The sequence below is a fragment of the Suricata suricatta genome, chromosome 11, assembly GCF_006229205.1.
Source record: "Suricata suricatta isolate VVHF042 chromosome 11, meerkat_22Aug2017_6uvM2_HiC, whole genome shotgun sequence".
NCBI lineage: Eukaryota > Metazoa > Chordata > Mammalia > Carnivora > Herpestidae > Suricata > Suricata suricatta.
In genome coordinates this window covers 37,592,576-37,614,655 of record NC_043710.1, presented here as the reverse complement: position 1 = coordinate 37,614,655, position 22,080 = coordinate 37,592,576, and the positions used below count along the sequence as shown (strand labels likewise).

Sequence of the window (22,080 nt, the reverse complement as noted above, 5' to 3'; positions counted from 1 at the left end):
TAAAAGGATCCCTTTGTGTGCAAAATGGATTAGAGACTGGGCAAAAAGGAGTAGGGAAGGCATACGAGGCCATGTCTATTTGAGAGATGATAATAATTTGGAGTAGAATGGGATTTTTGTATTATCGTGGAGGAGAAAGTGATATGTTCAGGAGATACTTACAACATAAAATTAATATATGCAACTGAGTTTTAGAACATTGAGTCTCTGCCCAGTTATGTAAAGTTGACCTGAGCAGGCAACTTCTATTGCTTCTCTCTAGCACTCACTACTCTTGAAAAGTGTCAGTCTCATTTTCATGGTGTTTCAAAAATTTTCTCTAAATTTTTATGTTCACTAAATGTGGACTCATTGGAAAACTCTTCAAAAATTCCATTTCAGGATGGTTTTGTGGATTACTTTTTTCTTTAGTCTTGACTGTTTTAAAGTTATAGAAGTTGAGGTGATTTTGATTATAGCAACTTAGGTTTGGGCTGGTAGGTTTGTGGTTTAAATGTTAAAGATAGAATTCAAAGTATACAAGTTATAAAAGAAAACATTTTCAGTGGGTTTATCTAGGTGGATGCACTATATTACATGTAAAAATTTTCTATAAAAATTGACACAGGGACCACCTGGATGGCTCAGTTGGTTAAGTATCCAACTTTGGCTCAGGTCATGACCTCACAGTTAGTGAGTTCGAGCTTTGCATCAGGCTCTGTGCTGACAGCTGCGAGCCTGAAGTCTGCTTCAGATTCTGTGTCTGCCTTGCTCTCTGCCTTTCTCTGGTGTCTCTCTTTCTCTAAAATAAACATTTTAAAAAAATTTAAAAAGCTGCCTTTAAAACATTGACATAGTATTTTTAACTTCTGTTTCCTAATAGTGAAGCACATAAGGAACAAGATATGACATTACCATATATTTTTATTAATAATTTCATAACACTGTATCTAGTGATTAAGGTTAAATGATGTTAGAGAAATTGGCTATGTATTTGCCTCCAAAGAAACATGGTGCAGTTCTCTGTATATTTATAGATTCCTTTGTTCCATATCACACTTACTTAGATTGGATATATATTTAAGTGTTTGAAGTGACTTAGACTCTTGGCATATTACGAACTTAGGAAGGTTCAGTATTTGAGGAGTCAGGACAAAGAAGATTCCCAGTGTTCTGATTTGGGTAGATAAAGGTGTGACAGATGGCTATGGAGAGACTTGGGAGCTTGGATTTGGGAAGTAAGATCAAGAGTTTAGTTCGGGCTGGGTGAGCTGTAAGTGCCTGTGAGGACGTTCAGATGGATTGTCAAATGGCCTGGCTGTGATGACATAACCTGTAAAGTAGGGTATGCTAGATAGTCAGTGCTATTTCCTGTGCCCTTAGAGAGGACTCTGAGGCTTCATTGTTGTTTCTGGGGAAGGGTAGATGTTCTCAACCAGGGGCCAGAAATGAGGGAGTATAAGTGTTACCCTACACTCAGTTGTTTTCTGGGAACGGATGGGCAGAACCTGCGGTTGGGTCCCAAGTGGATGTATTTAGAAACATTTTACAGGACATAGAAGGGTTCAGATCCCCTGAGTGTAAGCATTAGTTGTCTAAGCTTCCAAGTATTTATATTACATCAGAATTATTTCCTTCATGTTTTTAACAAGAACTTCAGAGTCAAATCATGATTCCAACTATGTTAACTTGGATAAAAAAGTGAGTCTCACCCACATTTTCCTAATGCATCAGCTGAGGATAATCATAATATTTAGGAGTGCTAAGGGTTTTGTGAGGTGAGGTGTTTAATATGCTTTGCACTATGTCTGACATATTGGAAGAAGTCAATAAATAGCAGTTGTTATAATTAAGATGTTTTCTGTATTTGGGCCAGTCCTAGTTGAAAGGTTCACGATGTGCTTCTATTATAGGAGAATCATTCTGGAGGCTCAAGTCACTTATTAAAAATAGTCAAGCAAAAGAACTTGAATATGGGGCTGTGTGTGTGAAGTCTGCAATCTGGTCACAGCTTCTAATTCTGAAGAAAAAAATTTAAGGAAGAGGGTGACTTTGAGTAGTCTCATGTGTCAGACTATGTTGATAACCAGATGAAGGAAAACTATACCAAGGACTAGCTAGAGGACTTATTAAATACACTGTAGGTAGCAACTGAAAACTGATATCCAGGAAGGGAAGAATCTGCATCCCAATGTCATGCTATGGAGACACATCAGATAAGAAAGACAAAGTCTTTAGAAGGATTCTGAAATGTGGAGAATTGAGGATTTATGACTTTGCAGCCAACTCTGATACTGGGGTGGGGTTTAAGAGATGAGGATGTCTAACTGAGGGTGGTGAAAATATCCTAAAACTGGACTGTGGCCATGGCTGCACACCTGTATACATTTATTAATAAGCATCAAGGTGTATCTTTATAACAGGTGAATTTTATAAGATGTAAATTATACCTCTATAAGAAAGAAAAATGGTAACTAGACAATCAGTCATATTTGCCTTCCCTTCGTTAAGAAGGTGGAGGCATTAAATGCCACTATAATTCATTCATCTATTCCTTCACTTGTTAATTTACCCTTCCATATTTCTGGCTAGCTGTGTGTCTATCCATTTATAAGCCACCCATCCAATTACCCTTGTGTGGGTAACTTTGGTTGAGAGAAATAAATTGGGCATAGACCCTGACTTTGACGATGTTAGAGTGATTGAAGATAGGATATTTTGTTAAAAATATTTGGAATTGGGGTACCTGGATGGCTCAGTTGGTTAGACATCCTACTTCAGATCAAGTCATGATCTCTTTGTTTGTGAGTTCGAACCCTGCATTGGGCTCTCTGCTGTCGGCACGGTGCCTGCTTAATATCCTCTGTCCTCTCTCTGTGCCCCTCCTACTTCTAAAAAAATAAATAAACATTACTAAATATTTGGAATTACTTCATGGAAAATAGATATATTGAGAATGAGAAGAAACCTAAATTGTAATCCGTTTGGATCTTCACATGCAAAAAAGGATATCTTCCTCTTAATATTTTGGATGTTAGAATGCTTAGGAATTTGTTGCTTTTGGGAGGGCAGTGAAATAACATAGTGATGGATAATCAGACCTGGCTTCTGGCTCGGTGTACCTTATGTAATTAATTTCTCCAAACTCCAACCAACAGACCTATAAAATACAAATAATAATTTCAGTTTTGTAGGGTTGTTAGTAGAATTACATGGGATAATGTGCATAAAAACACTTAGCTGAGTGCCTACCATTTGGTGTTAGTTAATATTATTACACCTCTGCCAGATTATTTGACATTCTCCAACTGCATCCTTCTTCCTTATGGGGTCGGAGTTCCATTCCTTTTCCTAGGATTTGTGCCCACCCCTTCTCATGTTTCTACCTGTGATGAATTCAAGGTCAAGTTTTGCATCATCTAGAAGTCATTTCTCCTTCTCTGAAACACTGATTATTTTTACTGTTCACGTCTCACTACACATAGATTGCCTTATATTTATACTACCCCTGTTTGACTTGTCTCTTTTTAGTTTGTAATTTCCTTGTGGGCAGAGACCATGTCTCAGACATCTTTACTTTTCTCTCAGAAGCTTGCATAGTGCTTCAGTCCACAGAAGTAGATGCCCCCTAAATATTGATTATTCACTCCTGCTGAAAGGCAAGTGGACTGTTTGTAAATACTACTTAAAAGAGACCTGGATTAATTAATTAAGCACATGTTTTTGGCACAATGGTCAGGCCCCCCGCCCCCCAACCAAAGTAGATTTGACGTTAAGGTTGGTTTGTCCCATGGGCCTTTCACTGTCCTTAAGAATGCAATTTACCCAACTCCCTGCTTTTGTGAATTGATGTGGCATATGCTTGATAGAGAAGCATTGGGACATCAACATTATTTGAGTGGCATTTTTCCTGCCTGTCAAGTGCATGCAGAAGGAAAAGGACAATTGCAGTCTCCTGGAACGAAAGAGAAAAGAAACAAAGAATACATGTCCTAATGGATGCATGTATGACCTTGAGTTGAACTTCACAATGAAAGAAAATGTGACAGCTTAATTATTTATCAGTTCTGACACGGGGAGGAATTCAGCCCCTTTCTCTGGCAGCGAGAGCTAAGATGAGTAAAAATGGTCCCTTTGGTAGCGAAATCTCCAGTCTTTTTATTTGTAATGGTTATTGTAAGCCTTGAGAAGCCCTGGTAGCAGTGTTTTTGACTGACAGAGGTTGCAGGTTTCCAGCAAGTTAAGTTTTTGCTTTGATTTTGATTGGGACCATTAACAGGTTGTAAGTAGTGAGGCTGAATCTGATACTGTGCTCACCTAAGTCTATGGGTTCACTCTCTGATGTCCTGAAGAACAGCTACATCTTTCACTTTTTATCCCTACATTTTGCTCTCTGAGAGGATATAGGATATGGTGAAAAGTACATGGGCCTTGGAGTTCACCAGACCTAATTTAGAACCCTGGCATCTTCATCTACCAGCTAGATGTGAGTTTAAGCTTCTCCATTCTTATCTAGAAGTGGAGGAGAGCAGTGTCACTACGTTATTTTGAACTTTAGTCATTGTTGTCAACCTTATCATAATCCTTCTCAGCTTTGTGGCTAACATTTATTGACCTCTTAGTATGTACCAAGGATTGTTATGTGTGCTACATGGAGTAGTAGCCAGTTTAACTCATTCCATGTGTATTAGGAAGTATAATGCCAGCCATTTGGTAGGTGTGTGAATCTTATTATTTAATAATAGGTAATATCTTTTGCTTTAACATTTGATTTCAAAGGAAAAAAGTTACATTCTGCCATCACCAAAAGGATTTAAACTTGTAGTTTCTATAATGCAATGATTTTTATCTCGTTTAAAGCCAGAAGCTATTGTTCACATGATCAGTATGTCAAAATATAAAAGCAGAGCTATTCTGTTTGAGTCCAGGGTGAGGGACTTGAGCCCTATCTGACCACTCATTTGTGCCCCAGACTCTGAGCAATAGTTTCAGAATCACTGATGTTGTCCCTGCCCAGTATACCTGTCTAGGTAGGTGAAATGATTTCTTGTGTTTGTGGCTGCAGAACCTGAATTAGAAATTAAATCTTCTGCCTCCAAGAACCATTCTTGTCTTTGAGACCACAATATGTGATCTAGCAAAATAGTACACTAAAGTGTACTGATTTCAAGTTGTTAAAGCTCATTCATAACCTTAGTGTATTAGAACTTTGTGACAGGAGTAACATGTTCCTCCTAGTTCACCTAAAAATGGTGCACCATAAACTTTCCAAAATTTGGTGGAGTTGGCAATAAGGGAAAAAATTGGACAACAGAAATACTGAGAAAAGTGATCCATTTAGAAAAGCAAGCACACTGGAGTTGGGATTTGCTATGAAGGCAATGTCTAATCCCTGGTGTTCGAATCTGCCTTTTAACAAACACTGCAAAGAAATGGGAGACAAAGCCAGGGGCTTGTGTGAGATGCATAAACCAAGATCCTTGAGGAGAGAATCCTCATTGGGTGACTAGGAGAAACCTTTGTAAAAGGAGACTCATCTGTCAGTCTTGACTCTAGATAAGGGGGTGTGGAAGAGAAAAGATTGCATTCCTGAATGCTTAAGGCCTGAATTTATTCTACCTGTGTGGCTTAATCCTTATGCCCCAAAGCAAAATGCAAAGTGATCTTGGGTTGATGGTTCCCATGGGCACCTGACAGAATCAAACACAAATCTTCTCTGAAGAAATGCTGTTTTAAATCCCAATCTAAATTCTCACATATTAATTTATAAAAAAAATATTAGCTCACAAACTGAGGAATCACTGACCACACAAGAATATTAAGTCATGCACAATACTTAGTGAAACCAAAAGCCACAAAATCCCATGTACAAAGATAGAAGATCCTGGAATTAGTGATGTAAGACAAATATGCCTCATGTGCCTTTTTTAAAAAAGGAAATTAAGGGGTGCCTGAGTGGCTTAGTCAGTTAAGCCTCTCACTTTGGCTCAGGTCCTGATCTCATGGTCCATGAGTTCAAACCCTGCATCGGGCTCTGTGCTGACAGCTCAGAGCCTGGAGCCTGCTTTGGAATTTGTCTCCCTCTTTCTCTGCTTTCCCTCACTTGTACTGTCTCTCTGAAATAAAAAAAAAAAATAGAAAAGGAAATTAAAAGATAAAACAGGGACTATGAGATTTGACCAAGGAGACAAAATAAGAATTTTAGAAAATCTGTAAGTGAAATAAAAATGATATTGATGAGTGAAACGGACTATGACCCAGCCTAAAAGAGAATAAAGATGCATCTGGAAGTTACACAGAATTTGGCACAGAGAGAAAAGGGGAGCAGAAGTAGAAAAGGAAGGCTAAGTAGCTTGGAGAAGAGCTTGAGAAGGACTACAGTTAATCTAATTGGAGTTCCAAAAAGAGAAAATGGTGAAGCGCATGTCTGAAGAGTCACTTCCTGTTTCCAGATTGATGAAAGATTTGATCTTTAGGTTCAGAAATCCCTAGGAATCCTAGGAAGAAGAAATAAAAATGAACTTACCCTAGGGTAAAATTAAAGAATAGAAAGAGGACATGTAAACAAATTAAGATTGAGCACTGTCCCTTTCAAAATATTCTCACTAAAGGAATTTATAAAGGGCATTTTAGGGAGAAAAATAATTATCTTGGAAGTAATGTCTGAGATTCAAGAAGGAATGTTGGGGAAGTAAATATTGAACCCACGATTTAAAAAGTATGCCCCGGATGTTTCTTGCCACATTGTTTGAAATTCAAAACCTACAAATAACCGCAGTGCTCATTTGTAACATTGGATAGATGGTGGAATATTGATGCTGCAGAATATTATGTGGCATTGACAAATAAACTGTTGCTACAGGCAATATCAGGGATGAATAGAAAAAAACACCATAGAGAATATGTAAAATATAATTTCTTTCATGTAGAGTTCAAAATGGGCATAAACTGAATGATTTATTTTATTTATAGTTTACTGTCAAGTTGGTTCCCATGTAACACCCAGTGCTCTTCCCCACAAGTGCCCTCCTCCATTACCACCGCCTTCCTTTCCCCTCCTCCTCCAGCCCTCAGTTCGTTTTCTGTATTCAAGAGTCTCTCATGATTTGCCTCCCTCCCTCTCCCTAATCTTTTCCCCCCTTCCCCTCCCCATGGTCCTCTGTTAGGTTTCTCCTGTTAGACCTATGAGTGCAAACATATGGTATCTGTTCTTCACTGCCTCACTTATTTCACTTAGCATGACACCCTTGAGGTCCCTCCACTTTGCTACAAATGGCCAGATTTCATTCTCTCTCATGGCCATGTAGTACTCCATTGTGTGTGTGTGTGTGTGTGTGTGTGTGTGTGTATGTATATATATATGTGTGTATATATATATGTATATATGTGTATATATATGTATATATGTATATATATGTATATATGTGTATATGTATATGTGTATATGTATATGTATATATACTACATCTTCTTGATCCATTCATCAGTTGGTGGACATTTAGGCTCTTTCCATGATTTGGCAATCGTTGAAAGTGCCACTATGAACATGGGGGTCCATGTGCCCCTATGCATCAGCACTTCTGTATGAATGATCTATTTAGAAATAAGTATATACATATGATAAACGATAAAAACATGCAAAGGAGTAATTAACACAAAATTCAGGATTGTCCTCTTTGATGGCTGGGAGGGGACTTATTGTGGAGGTGTAATCCAGAGTACTGATAATCTGGTTGTATTCGTATTGTATATTCATATAGATACTTTTTATATATGTCCTGTGAATCCTATGCTTTGCAAAAAGGCAATTATAAAAAAGAGTGGTTACATAAGAAAGTGGTGGGTTAGGGGATTCAGGGTCAACATGGATAAAAAGCCTTTAGAAAGGAATTTACTTTGAAAAGTATTAAGGAGAAATATCTCAAGCATGTGATAGTCCAGTTTCCCATTCTTACTCTCCACCCGCTTCCTAGCCAACCCTTGCATCTTGCCGATGTCTGTTTTCATGCAGGGTGCCAATATATTAAAGGTCATTCATGGTTTATTATTGCAAGTCTTTTGTTCTGATGTAAAATTTGATTTGCTTCTTTTAGGTCATAACTTTTGTGCAGAAGGACCTAAATGTGGTGAAAACTCAGAGTGTAAAAACTGGAATACAAAAGCTACTTGTGAGTGCAAGAATGGCTACATTTCTGTCCAGGGAGACTCTGCCTACTGTGAAGGTAAGTAAGCTGTTGAATGCTGTCATTTGTGAGAAATGTACTCCTGATAGACATGGTTGAAATTGAAAGCTCTCACTTGGCTCTGGTCTTCTGGGATCCTACCAGAAATTCTATCAAGTGATTACACCAGTGTCATAAGCAAGCAAAGAAGGAAGGGGAATGGGTTAAAAACCTTTTCTGTGTGAGGTTCTGTCTTTTGTGTTTAAAGAAAGTCCTTCCTGGAAGGTTCCCTGTAACCCCCTGTCCCTGCCCCCATGCAGAAGATTTTCATTCTCCTATTTTTCAGACCTGAGTTGCATCTTCTTGACCCCTAGACCAACTTTTGGGCAAGGAGAATAAGAGGGCTGTTACTGGTTTGGGTTGTGTCTGGCTCTTGGGAGCTGGGGTAGGGGTTTGCCTTCCCTGAAACCAAATGATCTTTGCCCTTTACCTGAACCACTTAGGACTGTGGCAGTGAGAGTAGGAGCCAAAAAGCAACATCTACCCCATTATTTTATGGTTAAATGCAGTTTATGATAATTTCCCCAGCTCTGTCCTCAGACTGCAATGGTCTGTGAGACAAGATTAGAAGTCGCCAAGTGCCCACCTGGGTACCAGGGACTCTCAGGCTGAGTTCATTGTCTTAACTATAGTCTAGAAAGAGGTAGATACTTACAAACTGCTTCAGGCAAGTTTTTTTTTTTTTTACTCTGAGTAAATGGAGTGAAAATGACCCATATTGTACAAACCACAATGGACAAGACTGCCTTGCAAATTAAAACAAAATATTACACACATTGTCCAGGCTATCTTGAAAAGCCTGTTCAGACTCTCGGTAGAAAAAGAAGCACAAAAGGCTTTCAATTTTCTTAACTTCCTTGGGTAGTAGCAGTGATACAGTATTAAAGACTTCTGCTCTACAGAGATTGCAGGAGAAACCATCATTGGGAAGATATTGGACTCTTAGCCAATCAATAGAGAATAATAAGGCCTTTTGTCAGCTCTGATACAATTCACAGGAGATCATTTCATTTTGCCTTGTCCAATTCAGCTCATTGTGAAAATAGTTTTAGTTGGATTTTGGTGTTTTACGTATCTGGTCTGCTGAGGCGTTTTATCTCAGCAATGACATTTTCAATGAGTTGATCTTAAATAATTTCTGATACATTGGCTTATATTAGAGGCAGTTGGGGGTCTATTCATGATCTTCCTGATTTTGGAACCTGTATACATTGTCTCATTAATGTTTTCTTGCTGGAGTAAAAGTTATTTAGAAGTAGAGAAGAACAATGTGATTTCATACATCATGCAATGTGCCAGGCATGGGAAGTACTACACTTAGCATTGTTGTAGTAATGTCTGCTTATAGACTACTGTGAATTTTTCAGACTTCTTTTATGTATTTTGTACTCTTTGAGACTTAAATCTGTGAGGAAAGCAGCAGCATTGACCATATTTAACTTCATTGTACAAGTGCCAGACACTAATACTCAGAGAAATGAAGAAAATACTCAATTCCTTTCTACTCTCTACCTTCCCTCTCCCCATCCCATTCCAATGTTGTATTTTTGTTTAAAATATTAGCTGCCTCCTTGATCTAATGAAATCTGAGTGGATGTGACCTGTATTTCAGGGTAGAAGCTCTAAGAGCTAATATAGGGATGCACCTCGTTCTCTTTCTTCTCTAACACAAAACTGGCAATATGCCAGAGCAGGGCTTCTCCTTGAGCTGGAGTTCTGGAATGAAGAGGACATGGAGCAGGGGGACAACCAACAGGCAATGGACATGTGGCATGAATGAGAAATGATTGTGTAAATCACTGAAATGTTGGAAGGTGTAATTATCTGAGGGTGCAATTACTTTTGCATAACTTAGCCAAAGCCTACCTTACCCTGCCTGAATTATTTGATAAAAGTTTTGTGGTTTTAGAAAGATACCTTTAGCTCAGTGCCCAAGACTGAAAGCAATCATTTATTTTTTTAAATGGAACAAGCTTTGAAGATTACTGGAAAAAGTGCCAATTGAGTGGATCATTAATAGTCTGCTCTGGCCTGGCTGCCACACAATAGACTTTTTGCAGACCGCAAGTTGTAAATTAGTGCTTTGTTATGGCCAATTCCAATATGGGAAATTGGATTTCCCAATTATCGTAATGAAACAATCCATGTCAAAAATTTAGCAAATTGTCTGGTATTCGCTAAACATTTAATGGATCACAACATTTACCATTATCATCATCATTAACTTATATCATTAACGCTTATGAAGATTTTAGAATTTGAAGAGTGTGTGCTCACTGAGGCCAATACTTTGTGAAAGTGGGCTTCCATCGTTACATCTTTTGGGAAGTGTTCTTAGATGGAAGGATTAGATTTTATCGGTTAGAACCAAACCCAGAGCGTTTTGTTGGCAGAGGGGTACTAAACGTGTTTATGATAATGATAGAGTCCTTTTTTTTTTTTTTCATAAAAAGATGAGTGGCGTTGTGTTCAAGGAAATGTTGTGGAACAAAATAACCTATATTGGTATGAGTTTAATAATTTCATGTAACAAAACCACTGGAATGCATGAAACCAGCAACTGATTAGCAAGGGGATTGATAACTTTTCTCGCATAGCTAGGGGTTATAAAGTGTTAAGAGGCTGGAGTTAGGGAGAGGGAGGGAGGCAAATCATGAGAGACTCTTGAATACTGAAAACAAACTGAGGGCTGAAGAAGGAGGGGGAGAGGAGAAGGGGGGTGATGGACATGGAGAAGGGCACTTGTGGGGAAGAGCACTGGGTGTTACATGGGAACCAACTTGGCAATAAACTATGTTAAAAAAATGTGTTAAGAGGCTGGGAAAATGGCCAAGAGGTCAGAGTTCAAACAGAATGATCTCAGAATTGCTAGAGTGGTCAATAGTTATTGGATGCAGAGGCTAGTATATATGCAATTTCATAGAAATAAGATACTGTAAACATCTGATGAAGGGAATGCATGGAAGAACAGCTAGTTGCTTAATTATACTTCTAATTATCCAAGGATTAATCAGGTAACTCTTGTTGTTTTGATTGTTATAAAATGCACGAGCTTCATGATACGTGTAGCGCAATTCATACTTAAAGCTGGGCTTCAATCTCCTGAAGTCCTGCTTTGGACAGCACAGGGATCATAAGGCTTTCTTGAATATTCATGTTAATAGAATCTTAACTCTAAGCTCCAGCTCCTGTCTATGTCCAGAGATTCAGAATGTTTGAAATAAGGGTACTCTGGAGTATCCCCTGTCCGCCCATTTAGCCTGCATGACTAATGGATCTTCTGGTACCTAGTAATATATCAACCCCATGCTCCACACCCTATCTTTCCAAGTCTGTGATCCTCATCTAGCTTTTCCTTTGCTCCTAATAACCCCTGTGTCACCTTCTTCCCAACAGCAGGTAGAGATGAGCCTTCTTCCTGGTCCTGAATTTTTCTCTGCTGCTTTGCCAAGACTGTGTTGAAAAGCATCTGCTCCTGCTCTTCCACCCTCTTGAATTCTTGCCTCTTTTTACCAACCTTCCCTTCCCCCCTAACTATCTTCTTGGAATTATTAAAGGGAAGAAAAAGCCCAAATCCAAATCTTGACTGCATTTGGGTTAAACCACTGGGTTGATTGTTAAGCTCTGGGGTTCGGGAAGGAGCCCCCGATAATCCAAGTAGGGCAATGGTCAGGACTAAAGGTTAAAGTGGCACTATTTTTTTTAACCCTTGTGTCCAAAGATCATTTGTAGGATATTGTTTGGGATTTTTAGTTAATTCTTTATGGTCAAACTGGTGTTAAGTGTTGATAATGTTTCTAGTCTAGCTCTTTGTATCCTAGTTAATTTGTCATGCCCCTGAAGTGTTGTTCTACAAAGCTCTGCTGAGATCCTGATCCTGATCCTGATCCTGAGAACAGAGGACTATGTTCTCCCAATCTCTTAATGGGACTTCTATCCACAGACTTGCTCCATTCACAAAATGGACAAGTTCTCAGTCCCATTCTTCTGCTCACCACCAGTATGTGCTATGTTAGGAAGTCTTATTGGTGTTCCCTCCAAAGTGAATCCCAAGTTCATCTATGTCTTGCTATGACTCCAGTCCAAGCCTACTTTATCTCTTGGCTAGTGATTGCAGTGGTGTCTTGCCTGTTGGAATCCATTCTTCAAACATTGGTCAGATTGGGCTTTTTAAAATATAAATCAGGAGCACCCGGGTGGCTCTATTAGCGTCTGTCTTGGGTTCAGTTCATGATCTCGCAGTTCATGGCTTTGGCTCTATTAGCGTCTGTCTTGGGCTCAGGTCATGATCTTGCAGTTCATGGCTTCGAGCCCTGAATTGGGCTTGGTACTGAGAGCTCAGAGCCTGAAGCCTGCTTTGGTTTCTGTTTCCTTCTCTCTCTGCCCCTCCCCCACTCGTGCTGTCTCTGTATCTCTCTCAAAAATAAATTTAAAAAAAAAAAAAGAAAAAAAGTAAGTCATATACTTCCACTCTTTTGTTGACGATGGTCTAATGATTCTCTTACCTCTGAGAATAATAATATTCCAGTTACGTCCTGTGTAAGGCTGTATGTGAATCAGAACCTACCTACTTCTGTCTTCATCTCCTACTACTCTTTCTGATGCCCACTCTTCTCTCATCACACCATAATTCTTTGTGTTCCCTGAACAGGCTTGTGTGATAAAATCATTCTTTCCTCAGCCTGGCATGTTCTTCACCCACATCTTTTTCCTAATCTGCTTTCTAGTGATCATTCAAGTTATAGCTCAAATGTCACCATGTTAGAAAGGCCTCTCCTGACCATGCTCACCCAGTTACCTCTGCTCTACACTTAGCTACTTTCTGTAGCATTTTATTATCTTCATAGTACTTATTGTCTAAAATTGTGGTGTTTTCTTGCTTAACAGTTCATGATCTTTTCTCCTTTGAATATAAGCTGTGTGCTGGTAGCAATGTTATCTTATTCCCTGTATCTCTAGCATGTGGAAAAATGCCTAGTGCATTGAAGACAGAGAAAAATATTTTAGATTTATGATGGGATGGAAATCTCAGGCTGATGCTTGCCTTTCTATATCTGTGACACTGCTTTCTTTCTTGTGTGAGATTTGCTGTCTTAGTGTTGTTAAGGGATGCTTTTTAAAGTGCAGAGTCTGCTCATTTTGCTAACACCCAGTTTTATATAATGCTGAAATGCTGCCTGCTTGTTTTATTCCATGAAAAGAAGACTCCATGACAAGAGAATCAGATTTCACAATAATTTTAGTCATTTTTTTGGCAAAAAACCCCCAAACAATTCAATTAAAAAATGGGCAGAGGATCTAAATAGATGTTTTTTTCAAGGAAGGCATACAAGTGCCAAGAGGCATCTGAAGAGATGCTCAACATTGCTAATCATCATGTAAATGTAAATCAAAACCACAGTGAGCTCTTACCTCACACTTGATAGAATGACTGTTATCAAAAAGACAAGAGGTAACAAGTGTTGGTGAGGCTGTGGTGAAAAGGGAACTTTTGTGCCCTATTGGTGGTAATGCAAATTGGTGTAGCCACTTTGGAAAACAATATGGAGGTTCCTCAGAAAATTAAAAAGAGAACTACCATATGATCAACCAATTTCATTTCTGGGTATTTGAAGAGAATGAAAGTACTAATTTGAAAAGATCTATGCACCCCATTGTTCATTGCAGCATCATCTACAGTAGCTAAGGTATGAAAATACAAGTGTCCAATGATCGGATAGATGGGTAAGGAAAATGTACGTACAATGGAATTCAACCATAAACATGTCTTGCTATTTGTGACAATGTGGATGGACCTTGAGGGCTTTATACTGAGTGGAATAAGTCATACAGAGACACAGTGTATCATCTCACTTACATATGGAATCTAAAATAAACCAAAGTAAAGCAAGCTCATAATCACAGATTGGTGGTTGCTGGGGAATGGGTGGAGGACAAAGGGGTGAAGGGGGATCAAAAGGTACAAACTTCCAGTGATAAAATAAGTCATGGGATATAATGTACAACATGGTGCCTATGTTACTAATACTGTATCCCATATTTGAAAGTTGCTAGGAGAGGAGGTTTTAAGAGTTCTCATCACACACACACACACACACACAATTGTAACTATGATGATGGATGTTAGCTATATTTCTTGTGATCAGTATGCACTGTACACAAATATCAAATCATTTTGTCCACCTGAAACTAATTCAATGTTATATGTCAGTTATACCTCAACACAAATACATTTTAGAAATTACAGAAAATTTTCTTATGGCTTAACCCAATAGAAACTTCTGTTTTCATTCACATGGACCTTCAGATGTTCCTGATTAGCAGGTACCTTTCCTCAAACTTGGGATTCAGGGACCCAGGCTGTCACCCTCTTTTGCTCTACCATGTGTAATAGGTGGCTTCCAAAATTACCATGGAGGGGGAAAGGTAACAGGAGTGTGAGGAATGGGAGGTTTTTATAGAGTCTGCTGGCCACATTCCACTGGCCAGAGCTTAGCCACTGGCTATACCTGCCTGGAAGAGAGGCTTGTAAATGTTGTCTAGCTCTGTGCCTGGGAGGATAAAAAATTTGTTTTGGTGAATGGTTTTACAGTCTTGCCACAGTTTCTCAATGAAACCATCTCACCCATTATTTTTATGTTTTTTTTACTTTTTATTGCCTGTGTTCCACCAAATGGACTTCTGGCTGTAATTGATTGTATTAAGACTTGCTTACTTGGAAACTGGATAAGATTAACTAAACTGTCTCTTGTACTTTCTTGCTTGTGTTATCACCAGACGTCCCTGTGGCTTTCATTGTATTACATCATCTGGATTTGTTCTGTCCTCAGTATGCCAAAGTGACCCATACTTCCATAGAAACTCACAGCCTCTCACATGCTAGAGTTGTGATCTTTATGCTAGAAGAAAGGCAATTCATGGAACTAGCTTACACACATTTATAAAAGATTGATATCCACATAATGTTCCCAGAGGTAAATGTATTCTTTAAAGAGAATGCTTGTTAATTAAGAAAATTCCCAAACTGTTAAATTTCAAGTAGCATAGCAAAAGCAAGTGAAAAATTAAAACAGTGTGAATGTGGAAGAGAGCACTATTAGGCTTGGGGACTAAACAGATTGTCCCTGCCTGGGTAGTCCACTATCCTTAAATATTCCTCCTTTCTAACATTTTCCTTTTTTCTTGACAACTCTCAGGACAGTGATGTAGTGAAAGAACATTGAACTAAGGATAAAGAGATCTTGATTGATCCTGGCTCTACCTCTTACCAGTTGGGTGACCTTGGAAAGTCACTCCATCTTCTGTGTCTTGATTTTTCTCATGGTCCAAATAGGACTTCAAACAAGGCCTATATAGTACCATTTGGCTGTGAGTGTTAAATAAGATATTGCATATGAAAGCATTTTGTAAAGGCTAAGGCTATATAGCTGTGTATACATTATATAATCATTGTCATAAATATTTTCATCATTGGCAGTAATTGGACTAGAACTTGATATTCAGCTATGTAGGATTGAGATATATACACACTCTGAATATATATCAAACTGTGATGGTTAATTTTATGTGTCCTCTTGACTGGGATAAGGGATGCCCAGATAGCTGGTAGAACATTGTTCCTGCATGTGTTGGCAAGGCTGATTCTGGAAGAGATGAACATTTGCTTGAGTAGACTGAGTAAAGAGGTCTGCCATCACCATTGTGACCCATAATCATTCAATCTATTGAGGGTCTGAATGGAACAACAACAATAACAACAAAAAAGCAAAGGAAGGCTAAATTCCTTCTTGCTCTTCTTGAGGTATGACATCTATCTTTTTCTCTAAGGGGACATTGGAGCTACTGGCTCTCAGGCTTTCAGGTTCTGGGATTCACATAGGCAGCTTCCTGGTCCTTAGGCCTTTGGACTTGGGCTGAATTATATTACCCATTTCCCTAGTTTTCCAAATCATAGATAGCAGATTTTAGGTCTCCATAATGGTATGACACAATACCTATAAGAAGTGTCCTGATTGTATATTTATCTGTCTGTCTATATCTATCATCTATCTATCTATCTCCTGTTGGCTCTGTTTCTCTGGAGAATCCTGACTAATACATCTCCAACATGTATATTGAGCTGTTGTTCTATGTTGAACCCTCTGCTAGACATTATGGAACTTATGGAAGTGAAGATACATGCAATGTTGTAGGTGAATGGCACCTGCTAGATTATGCAGTATGAAGTCTTAAATGTTGTACAGAGTGGCTCTCTCAAGGGCATAGGGAAGAGTCAGACCTAGAGTCTTGTCTCATTCTTTCAGCAAATATTAAGCACTTCCTGTGAGTGGGTCCAGTGTTGGGTCCTGGCAATGCAAGGATGATTAAATCATAGTTTATTTTTTCAAGGAAGTTATAGTTTAAAGGCAAAGAGAGCCTTGTAGTTGGACAATCAAAATACAGCAGGATTTGTTCTATCCTTGGAATTGAATTGGGTGTTAGGAGCACAGTAGTGGGAGTAATTCCTTCTGCCAACTAGAATCTGCACAGGGTGCCTGGCAGAGGGGGCATTTGAGCTGAGTCCAGTTCTTAGGAGGAAGTGTGAGGGAAGGCCATCCTCGGCAGAGAGATTAGCATATATAAAAGTACAAAGTTTAGCATGGTTAGAACATAAAGAGCTTGGTAGGAGATGAGAAAAAGATCTGGCTGATGGCCAAAAGGTAAAGAGCAGTGTAGGCATGCTAAAGAGTTTCAGTTTTCTCCTATAGGCTGGTGTGCATCCATATAGAATGCAGGAATCACAACAGGTAGAAAACTGGATCTACTGAGATATGGAAAAACCATTGGAACTTAAATTTAAAACTTTTTTTATATTTATTTTTAAGAGAGAGTGTATACATGCACTCTGAGGAGGGGCAGAGAGAAGGGGAGAGAGAATCCCAAGCAGGCTCCATGCCCAGTGCAGACCCTGATATGGGGCTTGATCTCAAAACTGTGAGATCATGACCTGACCTGAAATCAAGAGTTGGACACTTAACCAACTGAGCCACTCAGGTGGCCCTGGGACTTTAATTGCATCTTAGTCTTTTAATTTTCACTTTGGTTTAAGATTTAAAATGTGCATGATATATTAGCATAATACATGTATAAAATAGACAAAAAATTACATATAGGAGGTACATGTTCCCAAACTGTGACCTATGTGGATGCATGATCAAAACCAGAAATCACTAGTATAGGCTACAGAATATCCATTGGAGGGTTGCAGGTCTGATGACATTATTGGATTGGTATGTTAGGAAAGTTACATTCATAGCCATATAGAAAGGCTACATTGTGGAGATGCTGGAATCATGGAGCCACATGAGGCAACACTGCTGGAAGAATTTTGAATCTTCATGAGTTCTCAGGCTTGCCACAGTGGCTACCGAGGAGATAACTCATCATTGAAATAATCAAAATATGTTTGTTTGGCCTTGTTCGGTGCCTTTCCCCCAATTTTTCCTGGTGTGTTATGTTTGATTCTTGACCATGGCTTCCTTCTGAGAGCTCTGGGGCCTGGCATTTTCCTGGATGAATCTTTCTTGCTCTGTTCTTTAGAGAATTTGTCAGAGGGACTGGGTGGTACCCAGAGGCCAAGCCTATGAGGATGGCCTGAGGTTATTTTCCAATGATGTACCTTCACTTTAAGAAATCACCCTGAAACATCTTTTGGCTCACTGTTAGAATATTTTAGGATTTTAAGTGTCTCCTTGAAAGAAATTATGCATATACTTTATGTACAGTCCTTAGCATTTTTACGCAGCAAAAAGAAGGAAGAGAAAAAAGAAAAGTCCCTGCTCATTTTTCAGGGATAAGTCCTGGCTTGAATTTGAATGGAAATTGAAATTGTGTAGATGTAAACTTTTTTGGTTATTTAAAAAAAAAATACACCTTTAGTTATCTCTAAGATGCTTAATATCTACATAGGATTAAGAAGAATTCAATTCAGGAAGCTTGTAGTGTGTCCTTGCTGTGGTGACTTATGCCTGCTGTGGCTTCCGCTTCTTAATGAAGCTTGTCTGGGCAAACAACTGTACACTCCAAATAATGAGGGAGAAATAGTGGAGATATAGGGGGAAGATTTGGCTTAGTTTTGGTGCACTTGGGTTAGAAATTCTGGCTCTACCATTTTGTGAACATCAATCACTCTGCCTTTCCCCATTGTTGTAAAATCAAAGTGCTGATAGTCTCTTTTAGGAATTGAAACAAACAAAAAAAAAAGGAATTGATACAAGAACTCAAGGGAGTAAAAAGTCTAAGGATCTGGTATAAAATGGGATTTTAATAAATGTTCTATCACAAATAATTAAGTCCTATGTGGTTCAAGATGTGTGTCATTGAGTAAGGAGAAAGGAGAACTAGGTGAAAGATGTCATCAAAGGGATCTTGAAAGACGGGGAGAACAATGACTATGAGAGATGATGACTATGTGATCAGGAAGTATACGGTGCGATGGGAGACTTTGATGGACTTTGTGGAACTCAGTGGAAGGTAAGAGTTGCCAGAGTTGAGAACAGCATTTCTGTAGATCTCGATGTGCCAGAGAGCAATGGAGTGTTTACTTTGTCTGGAACCCAGAGTGGGAGGTGCAGAGTGGTGAGTGCAGAGTAAGGAGGCCTTGTAGACATGATGAAGTTTGGATTCTACTCTACAGCAGTGGGAATTTGAAGGGCTCAGAAGAGAATGTGACAAGATGTGATAGGTATTTCGGAAAAATCATTCCAGCTACAGTGGAGGCCGGAATGAAAAGCAGGAGTTCCCGTCGTCAGTCTGTTAAACTAACGTAGGCCAGAGATCATGGTGAAAGTGGAGGTGGGAAGAAACAGGAGGTGAAGTCAACAGGGTTGGTTGGTTGATTGAATGTGAGGGGCAGATTGGATATTACATAAAAAGTGAATTTAGAATCAATTCTCTGGTTATTGCATTTATACCATATCAAATTCTAAGGGCTGGGTTTGTGGTTGCCTCCTCTGGGCTCTGATGCCCTTTTGTTCAAGCCTTTATTAGAGTGCTCATCACACAGGATTTTAGTTTTTCAATATTTTTCTAGGTTAAGAACTTCTCAAAGGTCAGGACTGTGTCTGATTCATCTTTGTATGCTCGAGATGCAGCCCAGGGCCTGGAACATAGGAAGTAGATGCACCGAGGATCCTTCTGAATCTACCAGTGAATAAACGAAGGCATGGTTCCATGAATAAACTTCTGTGCCCCGTGCCTTCTTTCCACTAAGACATTGAGCATTGCATGGAGAAATCTTGTTTCTTTTCCAATTTTCAAGTGAGAAAGCCACCTCAAAATGCCTTTCAAATGGGGCTTACACATCTTTACAAGAATCTTCCCTTCCCCCTTTTACTATTGAAAGGATTTGCTAAAAGCCCAGTGTTATCGAATAGCTTCTAAGGGAGAAGCTATAGAGATTCATGGACTTCTTCCCATTTATTTCTGGCTGTTTATTTTCTTGCTGGTGAATTTTGTCTTTTGTTACTGATACTTGGCTCCTTAGAACTCCAATGGGATCTTTTCTGAGCCTCCTTAAAAAAAATTGGATGTATCAAATAGCTTGTAGTTTACCTGTCAATGCTTGTAACGTTGTCCAAAATTCTGTTTTGTGTGTGACAAAGTAGTAAGTGTATTTGTATAGGATTGGGAAGGAAGAATGGAAATGAACATTCTTCTTACTAGCACCAGAAAGTACACTTAATGAGGGCTGGAATTGGTGTTGGTATTGTTCACCCGATCTATCCCTAGCACCTTGGAAAAGGCTAAGCAGTGTGCTGAGCAGTTCTTTACCTTTATTTAATCCTGTCTCTACTTGGTCAATAAGAAATCTGATGCGACACACCTAGTAAATGACAGAGCCTGGATTTAATCTCACGTTTTCCTGACATAAAAAGGAATTCAAAATTTTGTACAGTGATACAGAGAAAAAAATCACTACAGTTGATTCCTGTTATACATTTTTATTTGGCCAGGATACATCTGACTAGGTTAGGTGTTCCATTTCCTCCAGTTCTGACCTACGGCAAATTTCTTAGACACAAATAATATTTTGTCTTAATGTACATTTGTCTTTCTGACACACCAGCTCAGTATTTACAGTGGGCGGGGTAAGCCAAGCATCCTTTCTCAACTGCAGGCAAGCTGTGATAAACAGCAATTCTCAGAATCCTTGGGAAATTTTTAGTTAGCTCTTTCTTCTTGGGTCACTCTTCTGGGAATCCAAAGGGGACCTGCCACTTCCTGTCATATTGAGGCTTCCATGTCTCTTACTGCTATTGAGTATAGATAGTCAAAGTGAATTTGTTAAATGAGAAGTTTGAAAGTCTTAAATTTTAAAGAAGATAAGTGGTTTTAGGACTTTCTCCATCCCTGGTATTTCAGTCTATTTCCAAAAAGTGGATTTTTCTCCCAATTCACTTTGATGAATTTGTAATTCATTTAGAGTGAATAATTATTCACTGTTACCTCACTAATGTTGTTGCTATAGGTGAAAAAAAAACCCCAGGGCTTCCTTTAGTGTTCTTGGACACATCTAAGTGCATTACTAGCCTTTTTGCCCATTCAAATAAGAATTTAGCCTCCTGTGAAGACACAACTGAAATATATCACTTAGTGTATGATTAGTTCTGGTATAGATGAAAAAGCAGAGTTTCCTAATTGCATGTATGCATTTCTATTATCTTTCTAGCCAGACATAGACATAGTGTTCTGGTTGTTTTTTAAAACTATTTTCAAACATAATTTATGATACATTTTCATACACTGTTCACAAAACATAGTAACTGACCAAGTAAACTACCCATTGAGTCAAAAGCAGGCCATTTTGTATCTATATCCTCACCTAGTGTGGTTAATCCCTGGTGATTGAGTATTGAAACCTTCTTGGTGCATTTCAGATGGATAACTTAAATACTTAAGTATTTAATGTAGCATTCTTAATGTTCATTCTACCTGTCCTATGTAGAGATGCAAACATGATTTTTTATTCAAATATATGTTTACAACCTGTCATCTATCAGATATCAAAATTGCATGTAATGGTTTTGAAAAGCTTTTAGGTAGCAATGTTTAACTTATCATCTGTTAACTTATTTATACATGGAATCTTAATTAACACAGGAAACCTAATACATGAAACCAGTGTGGAACACCTTGTGGAAAATGGTTCTAAATGTGTTTACTTTATAATTATCAGCTCTAATAGTATTTACAGATAGGGAGATTCCTAGGAATCTCTGGAGAGTTATTTTACAAATGTAAGGATTTTCTAACATGAGTATAATGAGTTATAAAAGTTTAAGGAACTTACTCGAATGCAAAATTCTACAAAATCTGTTGATCTTTCATACTTTGCCTTACCTATGCATTATAAATTTAATTTTTGTGAATAATTAAAAGAATAGTGTATTATGTTTTCCCTCCTTTATTAAAGTTTGGGTGTGATCATGCTGAATTGTGTGACCATTAAGCTTGTGTGTGCATTGTAGTTTACAAACTGCTTGAAAAAACATTATTTTCTTGATCTCCTATGAACTCCCATATGTTAGGGATTCTCGTTCTTAACACATTTTGTAGATGAGAAGACAAATGTCCAGACAGGTGAAGTGGCGTGCCCAGAATCCACAGCCATGCATTGAACCCAATTAAATTAAATCTTAATCCAAGTTTATGGCTTTTTTCATGTTGTACTCACTTGAAACGTATATCATTTATTGAGTACTTAAAGTACACAAGGCACTTTCATTAGCATGGAGCAGAGGCTCCATGAGGTCAGGCATTTTTGTTTGATCCCTTCACTGTGGACTTTCTAGCAGTGAGCCTCACCTTGAGGTACATAACAGCTCCTGGAGGAGTGATT

The 22,080-nt window shown here is 38.6% G+C and overlaps 1 protein-coding gene across 3 annotated transcripts in view; it reads left to right on the top strand.

Annotated features, from left to right (window-relative positions):
* The window catches only part of NELL1 (neural EGFL like 1), an 890,650-nt gene that overhangs the window by 226,277 nt on the left and 642,293 nt on the right, over window positions 1-22,080 (top strand). For all 3 annotated transcript variants that reach the window (XM_029914487.1, XM_029914488.1, XM_029914486.1), the window contains exon 12: window positions 8,073-8,201. In XM_029914487.1, coding sequence (XP_029770347.1) covers window positions 8,073-8,201 — 129 coding nt within the window. The remainder of the gene's footprint in view (window positions 1-8,072; window positions 8,202-22,080) is intronic.